Source organism: Anser cygnoides, chromosome Z (assembly GCF_040182565.1).
Source record: "Anser cygnoides isolate HZ-2024a breed goose chromosome Z, Taihu_goose_T2T_genome, whole genome shotgun sequence".
In the NCBI taxonomy this organism is placed as follows: domain Eukaryota; kingdom Metazoa; phylum Chordata; class Aves; order Anseriformes; family Anatidae; genus Anser; species Anser cygnoides.
The window spans coordinates 63,972,275-63,985,042 of NC_089912.1; the positions used below are offsets into that span (position 1 = coordinate 63,972,275).

Here is a 12,768-nt window from a genome sequence, read left to right on the forward strand (position 1 = left end):
AGTGGCCATGTTCATTCAGTTGGCTGCTTGCTTGCCATCCTATAACTTCAGTGAAACTACCTGAAGATACCGAGGCTGTGATTAGATGGCGATCACTTCTGGTGTGGTTAGCCAGCAGCTTTTGCTCCAGGGCGCTTCATGTTGAACCTAAATCTGTCTTGGGAGCATAGAAGCCTTAGTCATTCAAGGGACTAGACTGATGAGTTCAGTGCTTTTGTTGACTAAAGAGAGAGAAATACATTAAAGTTGTTTTATTTCTATCTGTAATTTCTGCTTTTTATTCCTTGTTTGGTACCAGAGACAGCTTACTATGCCTGAGCAGCTGCTGCATGTGCTTCGTGTGCTGTAAGAAGTTAATTGTGAAGAGGTGGATTTCATTTTCAAATAAAATAAAAATGCTGAGGGGACTCACTTCTGAATTAGGTGTAAGTTTTTCTCTTCTCTTTGGCTTTTTTTACATGCAAGCTTTTCTTGTAAACTAGTTGAACTATCGGTTTGTCAGCCAAGTCAGTTCACCAGCTCAGAGTGTCTTCCAGCAGACAATATGTTGTCTGTCTTCCTGCCTTCTGGTGTTAGGGTACAGCTTACATTATACATACTTCATTAGTCATTGACAGCTATGAGCATATATGAATTTAAGTCTGTCTTCTGTGAAATTAAATGGTGCAGGTTTTGTTCGTGGTATCAATTAAGGCATTTCCACTTACTTAAAGTAATGCATTTCTCATCCTCACAGAGCTTGAAAGAAGGGTAATTTGTGTCACTGAAATTAGAAGCCTCCTTTCTTCTCTGCCCAATAGTATTTATCTTCTGTATCTGCAAATTCTGAAAGATTTTATATTTTTTTTCTCCTAATCAGGCACAGATTCAGGAGTAGGGATGCTGTCTCTTTTGATCATTAAACTGTGAAAAGTTAAGAGAAACCTGTAACCTGCAGGGGACTCCTTTAAGAAAAGGGACTGACGCACAATGTAACGGAATAAATCTGAGAGACAGACACACACACAATAACTCACTCCAGTATTTTATATCCAAGCTGTTTTTGTTTTTTTTTTTTTTAATATATATACCAATAAAGTGAAGGCTACAAAGTGAAGGAATATTGGAGAGAAGAGGCAGCTTGGATTGCTGTTTAGTTCACCTCCTGGTTGGGGAACCAGGTCACCTGACAGAGCTGTCTGTGTTGCCAGCGTCAGGAGGATTAACCTCTCCGTAATCTCCGTGATTTGAATAAGAGATTTTGTTCCTGTCCTCACTGCTCAGTACAAAGCAGCTGCTGAGCAAAAACTTCAGGGAATCTTTAGCAACATATCTGTGTTGGTCAGCCAAGAAAGGAAGAAATAGATGTTAGAGGATTTCTCCAAGCTGTGCTATTTATCAGCTGGTTTCCGTGTTTGTATGTTAAGTGTGTATAGGTGGAGCTCTCCTCCAGAATCAGGGAGGTTGGCTACATCCTCCATTGCCTTCTTGTTTAGAAGGAGTTTTCCTTCTTGTTTAAAAGGAGTTTTGTTACACAAATAGGATCAAATACGTTTCTCCATCACCATCCTCTGCTTCCCCCTCCTCTTCCCCTAGTAAACTTTGGACAGAGGCATCACCTCTCGGTTTGTTAATCGCAGCATAACAGAATTTCAGCGTGTGTTTTCCCACCTCTCAAGAAAAATTAAAATGATCCAAATGGTTTGAGATGGGTCCGAATGGTCTGAGGTGATGCTCGCCTGCCTGTGCTGGGTCTGGCCGAAGCTAGGAGGGATTAGATGGCTTGTGTCTGCATCTACCCCAGAGAAACCGTGGTGGTAGTAATAAGGGACTTCACTCCTGAGATTTTGTGGGGCTGTTAGCGGTAGTAAAGCATAATTCTAAATAAGCATCTCAGTATGCTGGCTCCTGTCTTGCCAGAATTAACTTGTCAGCTTGCATTGAGATCATGATTATTGTCAGAGAAGTTGAAGAGGTGAGTAATGAGGTAAAGGGCTCTCTGGAGCGTTTTGACTTGGCGTGTCTTTGAGGCACCGTGTCTGTCACAGGCTGTGGGGCTCCTGAGGGTTGGAGCTAATAGTTTCTGCACAGCCTTTAAGGACGGGTAATTAGATGCCTTGCTAGAGGGAAGATTTTTGTCTGGGCGCTGGGAAGCTGTCATTGCAGCACGTCCCAAAGCTGGCAGAAGATGGCTTATGATTTCTGCTCCTTACCTGAAAGGTGACGTGAGGCTCAGGTGGTTGATCTGCTTTGTGTTGGCTGGGGAAGTCTCCTGAGACTGACGGTCTGCCAGCTGGACTGTGGGACCACAGGAGAAAGAGGGATAGATAACCCTATGCCTGGGAAGAGCTTCTGCAGTGCTGCATCTCACCTGGCTTTGGGAACTCCAACACAATGTGACCACTCCTCCCATTAAGCTTCCACCTCCTTCTTTCTCCTGCACGCCATTTAGCCACACAAGCTGCCTAGGATTGGAGGCTTCTGCACTTTTTTTTTGTTTCCAACTGTATTTTATGTAAAAACTGGAAAATACTTTATGGGCTGTTGGTGCTTTGGATTTGCTAGCAGTGCTAATCTGTTACAGGGTGTTGTAAAGTTCAAGGATTGCATGTTCCTACTTTCTTTACTGCTTCCCAGCATCTGTTTCCAGCTTTTCTGGCTGTATGGTTCATGAATATTCTCTTTTTACCCGGACAGAAGGAACAATGTTGTCAAGCTTATTTCAGCTGCTGCTTATCTGAAATCAGTTGAATGCTTCCTACTGACTTTCAGGAAGCTCTTTCTGGGATCAGCTGTAAGTGAACTTAATAAAGCTCCTGCTTTGCAGTAAGGAAGCTTCAAGTGCTAATGCTCAGTGTATAAATGATGTGAGCTGTGGCTTACAAAATAGCTTGTCAATATTTTAAGCATTTTATTGATAAGATCCTGAAGGTTTTGGGGTAAAATGGCGAGCACATTATTAAAATGTGATTCTTTTCACAATACAACCTTTGTCCTTAGTGGTCATGTTGGTATACTGGTCGTGTTTTGCCATTGTGGATCCTGTTCTGTGCCAGCTTTTTAGTAAAATCACCATTTACTAAAATCACCATATCCCTCTGCAAGTTCAGAGATGAGGGGAGTTCCGGGTCTTGGGATCTGCAGTTTTATGAGTCTCCTCCCTTCCTCTCTGTGAACCTATCCAGTACTAACTGCTCTATTTAAAATTTTGTTTTCAAAACAACAAATAACAGCAAGACCTTGCTGCTCAATACAGATTTTCTGAGAGGTGCTGGTGTCAGGATCCTGGAAGTCTGATGTTTGCTGTCCCTTCAGGGAAAGAACCAGTTGCAAACCTTTTACTTTTCCTGTTTCGTTTTGTTCCCTGTCACAGTTGCTTTCTCCAAGCTGCATACCTAGTTTCTTTTATTCTTCCTGTCCCTTATCCTTCTAGTAAGATGATTTTGATTTATTTTTTTTTATGAGACACAGGTTTGATTTTTGTTCTAAAAAACTCTTCATCCCCAATTCCCTCAGCACATATTCTGTAGCACTATTTATAATTTTCCGTTTAATTGCTGCTCTTTGAGAAGTTTCTAGACCTGCCTTCAATGTTTCTGCACGGGTGTGCTAACTACCTGATAGCATTTCCTTGACCTGTGAATTTCTGCTGTTGAAGTAGTTCAAGGAATGTTTCAGGCGGGTGAGTTCTTGAGCTAAGCAACAAGCACGAATGCCTATGACACTCTTCAGTTCAGGAGCATGCAAACCTGTGTGATGCTAAGTCAGTGTGTCAAATCAAATCTGGTAACAGATTAACCTGTAAATGAGATCCAGGTGTCTCTCCAACTGTCTGAATCAATTTTGTCATTGAAAGTGTTTAGAGGCCTACATACATTAACTGTCTTCTGCATTTAAACTATTGTAGAAAGTAAATTGAATTGCCACCCCTTCTATTGCGTGACATCTTTTAGAGATGTAGGACCTTTTAAATGAAGGCTTCTTTTGCTAATGAGGGTTGAGTTTTATTTTAAAAAAAAAAAAAAACAACCAACCAAACAAAAAAAAACACACAAGAAAAAAAGGAAAAATTGTAAAGCACCCTGTGTTGAAAGTGTCTGCAAAGCTGGACCTTTGTTTCAGGTATACCTTGATAATGGGGTTTTGTCTGGCATGTTTGCAACTCTCAGGGTTTTCTAGCAAGTTTTAAATTTGTTCTGTTTAAGTTTCTAGGTAACTTTTGTGTAAGGATGGAAGAAGTGGAGCACTGTAAAACTCCGGTGCAGGTAGAGCTGTGCTGTGTGTACTTTGCAAGCTTTGTGCAGAAGCTGAGATAAAAAGTGTCAGAATCTGTAGGAGGTGTGAAATTACCTGGTTCACCAAAGCGATCAGACTGTGTGTTGGACAGAATAGGTGCATCTTTGTTCTGATCATCATGCCATCATGCTGTCCTGCCAGCTTTTTTGTTCCTGTGTAGGCTGGCCGTCACGATGCCCTGCCAGCTCTCCACATTCGTGTGAATGAGACAGAGCAGGGAACGCTCCAGACAGCCTGCCGCTGTGCTGTCGCTCTGATGCCTGTGGGCTATGGCAGTAATAGAGGAGATTTAGGCAAGACAGTGACATATAGCTTCTATATATATAAAAAGCTTGCCTTTTCCTGGATAGATTTCAGTACTTGGCTCGCCAAAGTTCAGCCTGTACAGGCGATGGGATGCCGAGCCCGAGGCTGTGAAACTTCTGGCAAGAAGCAAATGCTGGGGTGAGGTTTAGCGAGCAAAACCAGGCAAGAGGAGGCAGCTGCAGTGTCCCTTCAGGACTGGAAATGTCCCTCGGGTCCTGTGTATGGGGGTGTCTGAGCTGTGGAGGGAGGCAACCAGGGTGCTTTCTACCTGTGGGTTGGGACATTTGTTTGCACGCAAGCTCTAAATACTACACTGCCAGAGGATTTACCAATAAAACAAAGGAATTACTAGTGAAGTTTGGCTGCTGCCAGGTTTACTGGGATGTGCACTTTGGATTTGCTGCCTACGGTGGTCCTGAAGTTAAATGGGGTTAATATTTTCTGTGCACAGGAATCTGGAAAACCCTTCCAAGGAGTCAAATGTTTCCCAGCTGCGGTAAGTCACAGTGCTGTGGGCAGAAGGGGTGGAGTGACTTTGAGGAAGCTTCGTTGAAAATTGTGTTGTAAATCAAATAAATTTAGTAGCATTGTGTGTCTCTGGACAGGGTAATGAATTTGCAGATCGTCTGAGCAGGAAGATGCTAATTCACATGAATTAAGAGGGATTGTAATTCATTCTCAAGACATCTGGCAAAAGGGAAATCCCTTGGGTAGATCAATTTGCTACTGCAGGCAACAGAATAGAAGCTCTTCTTTTCTTTTTTCCCCAGGAGAATCTGAGAGTGGTAGTAGATGATTTTTATATGTGGTTGGTTGCTGAAATGAGCACACCTTGCTTTTATTTGGCATTGCTTTGGTTCCCAAGGCCTTGAGAAAGGTGAGACAAGTTGTCCTGTGGGCATTTAGAATGGTCAGATTGAGGAAAGCTCTCTGCTACATGAACACGAAATGCAGTGTGAAAGTGTTTCTTCCTTGATTAACTATTAAAAATTAATAAACCACTATTGTGTCCGTTCCATTTATCCTGGACTACTTACTGAAGCAGCTAGATCTCTCAGTTCAGTTGAGGTAAACATCATGGTACGGGTGCCTTGCTGCTGAGGCCGTCCAGATTCCTCCACAGCTGTCGCAGTCCAACAGGTGATGGATTTTTGGAGGACTATTTCAGGTATTAAGTCATAAAAATTCTGCCTTTAGAAGCAACCTTATTTCTTCTGGGACTGATGGAAGTCTGTGCTGGGTTCCTGCTCTTCTTTCTGCTGCTGCCAGAGCAGTTTGCTGGTCAGCCCAGCCCTCCGTTCACACCAGGCCATAACAAAACATTATCCTCTGTTTATTGCCAACACAGTCTCAGCTTTTACGTCTGTTGGTCCGTGAAGGTACCCACTGTGTTTCCAACACGTCATTCCTGCAGGGAGCACACAAAGCTCTCCTCACCGGTTCAGCGGAACAATGGCTGTGTGCAAACCCGCGGTTTGTTTTCCCTGGCAGAAAGACAAAGCATAGTGTAAGAGATGTGGCTTAAGTCTCTTACCTGGCCCTGAGGCTGAAGGAATGTCTCGCTGCAATAACTGCCTTAACTCAGCTGTGTGCTGCTGCCAGGGTCGGAGTCCAAGCAGGTGCCGTGCTCGGCTCCTGCAGGGGCTGTCACGGTGCTGCTGAGCCCCATTAGGTTGCAGGGGGGCCTCCTGCACAATTATTCTTGTTCTGTGCTCGTTCAGGAGAGTCCTTTCCGACTGTACCTAGCATAGATCTGAATGGGTGAGAATGCAGTGGAGCATTTCTTTTTAAATCTGTCTTGGGCTGGAAATGCCCAGGTGGCTGCACGATGCCGAATTGCCATAACAGGCTTGGGAAACCATTAAGCTGCTGTTTCACCAAGACCTTCCTTTCTTCCTTTCTTAGAGTTACAGAGGGATGAGAAGATTTTCATGGCACAGTCGGTGTTGCTGTTCTGCTGTTGCATGTGCAGTTCCATTTAATAGCATAGCTCTGATGCTGCTAGGCTTTTACAGGGACCGTATGAAACAGGACTGGGGTCAGGGTCCCTGCACAGCCTCTGCTTCCTCTGGCTTGGAGCACCCTTTTTGGATTCAGGTAGTGGGAAAGGCAAGGATTTCTTGCCCGCAAATGTGAGGTGAGGATGTGGACAGGCTGTGCGTGTAGGATGTTCCTTGTGGGGGAGAGGTACTTGTGGGAGCCCTTGGTGGATGCTCCAGTCTTGCACCACTTGCCAGTCTCGTGGATTTTATGAGTAGCTTTCAAGAAGTGAGTAGGAGGTGCTGACTTTCTGCCTCTGTGATGAGTACGTGTGCTAGAGCAGTTGCTCCAGGGTTCAGACAGCGAAGCAGCTACTGAAGACTCAGTAGCTTGTGGAAGATGTAACAGACCTGAAGGGCTAGAGCACCGCACGCCAGCCTCTCCCTTCCCAAAGGGGTCCCCTCCGTTCCGTGTGCGTGCTGCAAGGGCGCACGGGCAGCAAGTTTGGTGCACTGCCTTAGTCTTGGCTAGTACCTTTTGCTCTTTGACTAGAGCCTTTTGCTGTGGGCTCTCGTTCCTGCTGCTTGAGCAACCTTTGCACTTCGTGCTGTGTATCTGTGCGCTGAGGCCTGAGCACCTGCGGGAGGGGAGGAAAGCGCAGAGCGAAATGGAAATAGGAATCGATTCTGCTGTCTGACTGTAGAAGTTAGATTACGTGGCCTGCGCTCAGAAACACATTAAGGCTGCATTCATGTTTCACAGGGAAGAGGAAACTATTTGTCAATTTGCTGATCACGAAAACGCACTTTGAATGCTCTGCTTTCTGCATTGATTTTCTTTTTAAGAGCACTAATCAAGCTTCATCCTCTCCTCCTTCCCTCTTCTCCCACAGCCCATCCACAGTGCTTGACTGGCCTCTGGAAGGATGTAGATTTTGTCGTAGTGTGGTGAGTGACCAGCTCGGAAGTCATGTGCTGGGTTTAGTGAGGATGTAATCTTTTGGCCATCTGCTCAGGCACTCCCCATGTCCACATCCCCCTGAAGTGCAAGCAAATGTTAAAGGTGAGATTGAATCTACGGGTGCTCAGAGCAGCCGTGCTCCCTTTAACTGAGTACAAGTCTGTTCCTGATCAGGTTGTCGTCTAAACCTCCTAATAATTTGGCATGCTTGATTTTAATCCACTGGCTGGTGTATGGTGCACCTATTCAGAAAAATGTCCATCGGATGGAAAAGTGAGAATATTTGTGTAAAATTGAGATTATCTCTGACATTTGTCCTGCTGTTGGTTTTCCACCTTCCCACAATGATTGTAGACTTCCGTTGTGACGTCTGGCTTGTATTTTATCTTTCCTAGTCTTTAAGGGTCTGTTTCATTCTGCAGATCTTTGTAACTGATAACCATAGAGCCTCTGAAAAGCTAGTTTTTTTACTTATTTATTTATTTTTTTAGTTTTAATACAGCATCACAGGCAGGACTTCAACCTAAACGTTTTCTTGTGTATTTATAATGTTAAGGGTTCCCCAAGGAAAATTGTCTGGATGAATTGAATGCTTGCATCAATTTTCATCACTTTTTTTTTCTATCTGTCTAGTTTGCATCCAGTTATTTCAGTGCAGTCTGTCTGCTTTATAATAGCTGTTACCAGTGGTCCTTGAATTGAAGTGCAGTACGTGTCTCTCTGATATGCCAGTCTTTTTCTTTTCCCCTTGCAATTAAATCATTCTTTGCTTTCACAGCGGGAGCAGGTGCACCTCTGCGTCTGTGTAAAGCAGTGCTTGCACATGGCAGTGCAAAGCTATAGGCCTCCTTCCTCTCTGATTTTCTAACATTTTCTTTCCTCCTCTGCCATCCTTCCTCTACAGCGTTGCAGCGGTGTTGGAGGATTATGGCTCAGCCCAATTTTATGTTGGCCTCTGGATGCCTGGGCTTTCTGCACTGCCCTCTTTGCTGAGAGCAGCCATTGAAACCAAACAGGATTTAATGTTTCCAGTTTGCTTAGAAATGCAGCTTCCCCGGAGCTCAGAAGTGCCCATGGGATAAGTGGGTGTAAGTCAGGAAACCTCTCATCTGGATCTTTGACTTCTTGTCTTCAGCTTTTTACGTTGTGGCAGTACAGAAACAACTGTATCTGTAAAACTTGGCGTTGCTAGTGCTCTGGAGGATGGTTTTCTTTTTTGTTTTCTTTTATACAAGGCAGTATTTCACATAGCTTGATTTCAGTCTGCCCTCCTCCTACTGTGAGCCACCAGCAGCAATTTTTCGGTCTTTGTTGCAACACTGAGTAAATAAGTTTTAGTGCTTTGGGTTTCTTCACATCTTCATTGCTGCTCTGCGTCGTTTCTTGGGCACTTGGCATATTGGAGCTCAATAAGAGCTGTAAGACAGAATTAGCAGGTGAGGGTACACAATGTGCCCTCAGGGAAGTGACCCTATTGTATTTTGGGAGCTGCACCTTTGCCGTGGCTTTTGCACACCTGTAGGAAGTGCTTTCAATAGGGCTAACAAAATAAAAACGTGTCCAAATCGCTCTTCCTGAGAACCTTTTGGATGTGCTATGTAAACTGGCAGAAAGCAAAAGTTACCTATGCAGATGAGACTGCCAGGCGTGTGATCCAGCTCTTCTTTATAAGCCCTGCTGCTGAGCTGAAGGTGCAGCGTGTTATGTGCAGGTTGCAGCAGACTTGTGGTCTTCGTTTGCCCTTGCCTTGGGACATCCCTGCTGCCGTGAGCCCTGAGGCAGCGCAGGGCTTTGCTGTGTTTCACCAAGGGAACCTCTTAAATATTAAGAGCTGAGGCCATTGTGTGCACACAGCATCTGCCTCTCAGCTTGTGTATTGCTTGCTGCAGAGGCTGTGTCCATCTCTGTGTCTAGGGAGATTTACCCACTCTGGCTGTTTGTTTTTTTTTTTTTTGACAAATAATATGGGATTTCTGTGCTGGGAGTGCCTCCGCTTCTCTGTGAACAGCACTGGAGCTTGTTGCAGCCAGGTAGAGACCAGCTGAAGATTAATGCACATCCCCTGCCCTCTCTTTCTCCCTTTTCCTTTCCCTTGAGCAGATGCACTTGTTTCTGTGTCCCCTTCATTTTGTAAAGGGGAAGGAGAGGGGAGGACCTGAGGTGAGCTGGTGTATGCCCCCTTCAGGGCAGCGTTTGCTCATTAAATGTCTGTTTTTGTGGTATCCAGAGGCACCTAGAAAGTGGGTAAATTGCCCTCCCCATTGCTCAGCGGTTAAACAGGTTTATTTGGAGATTAAAAAGGAATCTGTGTCTTCAGTCAGCCCCAACCATTGTGTCTTTTCCTTGCACCATTAGGTTTAGCATAAGGAATGCTTCAGCCTCTGAAACTGGAAGAGAGTGAGCCTCCTTATTTTGGACCTAGGGCTTGCAGGCCATGGCAGTCTAGCAAAAAGCTACAGCTCTTTAAACTTTTATGTAAAATATCTGTCTTGTACTGTAACTGGTACAGCATTCCCTTCATGCAAGCACCTACCCGAACGGCAGACGTTTGCAAAGCAGAATTTATCAAATAGCAAGGGTGTTCTTCAGCATCAGACCCCACTGCAGCTCTGTGCGTGTAACCACGTAAGGGCCTTTTTCTTTTTCTTTCTACTGTTACTATCTAGAATTTTTATCTTGGAAGTTAGACCCTGCAAGCATTTAGTAAGTATCGGGTGCTTTGTTTATTGAAAGGAAATTTACTACATCGGTTCTTAAGCCTTTCTTTTGCTCTCAGGTGTATCTTGCTTCCTCGCTTGTTAAATATGTTTTCTTCTGAGCGTTTGTTTTCTGCTGGGAAAACTACCTGGAGCCTGGAGATGTCTCATCTTAGTGCTTACACTTAGCAATACCAGTGAGGATGTGAGCTTGCAAAAGAGAACTGTAAACAAAATCTCCCCTAGGTGGACAGAGCCCTTCTCCATCCAGTGAGATAAGAGCCAGTGCTGTTTTATGTTCTAACCGTTGTTTTCGATAAATACTGTCCTGGAATTGAATTAACAGAGGAGAGCTCTGAAAAGTGACATTTGAATGCAGACTACTCTTTGTTTGGCGTACTGGGTTAATTTGGTTTACAGATGTCATACCAGGGCTACTATTCAGGCTTGGTTGTTTTTGAGTTGTGGTTGAGAGTCTGCTCAGCGCTGCTGAGGAGAGATCCTTGGCTTATAAAGAAATCTCAATTTCTTCTGGGTGTCTGTAACCATGTAAGTGAGGGGGGTATGAAACGACATCTTGCTAAGACCAGAAATAACCTGGTTTGCAGAGGACTGATTTTGCAATTGCTTTGCATTAGTCATATCATATTGCTTTCCAAACTGTAATCCTGCGATTCCCTTTTAATTGCATCATTTCAGAGAGGTGAAATGGGGTATAGAAGAGCCTCTGTCACCAGAACTGTTAAACTGTGAAAATAAGTACAGATTTCCAGCTTCCAGGCTTCTACTGGGGGATGTTCTCCAATTAATATGACGTCCTGTGACACTGTCACTTGAATGAAACTTTAGCAGGACAAAATCACTAACAGCCTCTTTTTTTTCTTCTCTTTACAGTAAAAAAAGCTAAACTCCAAGGACCACCAGGTAAGCGGTGCTCTGCTGGTTGTTCTAGTCAGTCCTGTTTGTAGTGATGGAGACTTTTGAAGGCTCCCTCTAGGTTTCCTATACTCCTCTCTGCTCCTTCATGTTGTCTTTATGAGGGACAAAAGCCACCCCAAGAGTCCAGGCAGCCTGAGGGTGTGACCTGGTGTCGTGGTACTGAGAAATGTCTACCTGTTCACCTCATCTGCACAGGTGATGGCTGAGGAAATACTTCCTCTACTGTCACCACTTCCCATCCCACCCTGTCCTTCCCTCTCATCCTTCCATCATTCCTGTTTAAAACAAGATCTGAAGATGTCCACCAGGCAGAACTGCCATGTGCCTGCTTGGATCAGTGCCTCTTCGATCCCGATCGGGACTGCTGGATGGTACCGCAGAATTGGTTCATTCACTTAGGTGGCAGTCTGCAATGGCTGTGATTGGGAATGAAATCCCATCTGCAAGGTTTTGTATTCACGTAATAAAAGAAAAACAGCTGGTGGCACCAAGGGCTTACAGTCTAAGCAAATATTTTACTGTGCTAGACAAGGAATCCCGCAGCTGGTGAATACGCTTATTGAATGAAATTCTATTTATTTGTTTATTTTACAAAAAGAATAAGCAGTCTGCTTTTTTTTTTTTTTTCCCCTCCTTGGAGCTCGGTTTCAGGAGGTCTGTAAATAAAATACTTGTTTGAAATATTGTTACTGGAACTTTTTAAGGAAAGAATGAAGTGTGGCCTCTGGGACAACACCTAGTAAGGTGTTTAGATCCAAAACAACAGCACAGCTTTATTCATGATGTATTTGTTCAGCTCTGTTCTCTTTGTATGGTGGTCCTCAGGTTATATAGCTGAAAGCTTCCCAGGTCTCTTGTTTGTGCATTTTTTGCCGTCATCTTTTCCATACTCCACTCGAGGTCAGGAGCTGTGCGTGCACCAACCTTGCTTTTTTTCCAGGGTAAGAAAACTGAATGCACAGACTAGAAGGGGGCAGTGTGTACTTCATCCTTTTTCCATGTAAGAACCCTTCTCAGGGCTGCATTTGTCCTGTAGTCTAGATATAGCTCAACTGAAGTGTGTGGCTTCACCAGCAAGCCCAGGATTCCAGGACAACGCAAATCAATGTAGCTATACATGAGGGAATCCAACTTTACACTGCAGAAAACATTTTGATGCCATTACATACATGGCAGTGCCATAGGTCTTCCGTCAAACTGTGCTCATTTCATTTCATTTGTTTTGTGAATAGAGCAACTGCATGTGGAGGTGACAAGAATAATTACAGTCTCCATAAAATCCTAGTCTATGGAGAGAATGGAAGGGCTGGAACATATTAATTCACAGAAAAGAAAAATACAAGGAAACAGGGAAAATATATACAAAATAAAAGACAAATGAAAGTGGATAGGAAGGGATTTTTTTCCTGTAGAAAAAGAAACTTGTGATGGTAAAAGGTGGTAAATAAAAAGAGAAAACATTTCCACAAAAATAATTATCCCTTGAGGCGTATTGTCAAAAATAGACTTGTAGCCATGATTTTAGAAACACTTAAGAACAGGCAAAGAAAAATCATAAGACAGAAACTGCTTTAAAATAAGTGAGTGAGATGTAAAGTGGGAGATGTCACTC

General features: G+C 43.9%; 1 protein-coding gene across 3 annotated transcripts in view; it reads left to right on the top strand.

Annotated features, from left to right (window-relative positions):
* LOC106048543 (protein unc-13 homolog B) overlaps window positions 1-12,768 on the top strand; it is a 212,313-nt gene that overhangs the window by 14,204 nt on the left and 185,341 nt on the right. For all 3 annotated transcript variants that reach the window (XM_048053930.2, XM_066987693.1, XM_048053933.2), the window contains exon 2: window positions 11,112-11,141. In XM_048053930.2, the coding sequence (XP_047909887.1) occupies window positions 11,112-11,141 (30 nt within the window). The remainder of the gene's footprint in view (window positions 1-11,111; window positions 11,142-12,768) is intronic.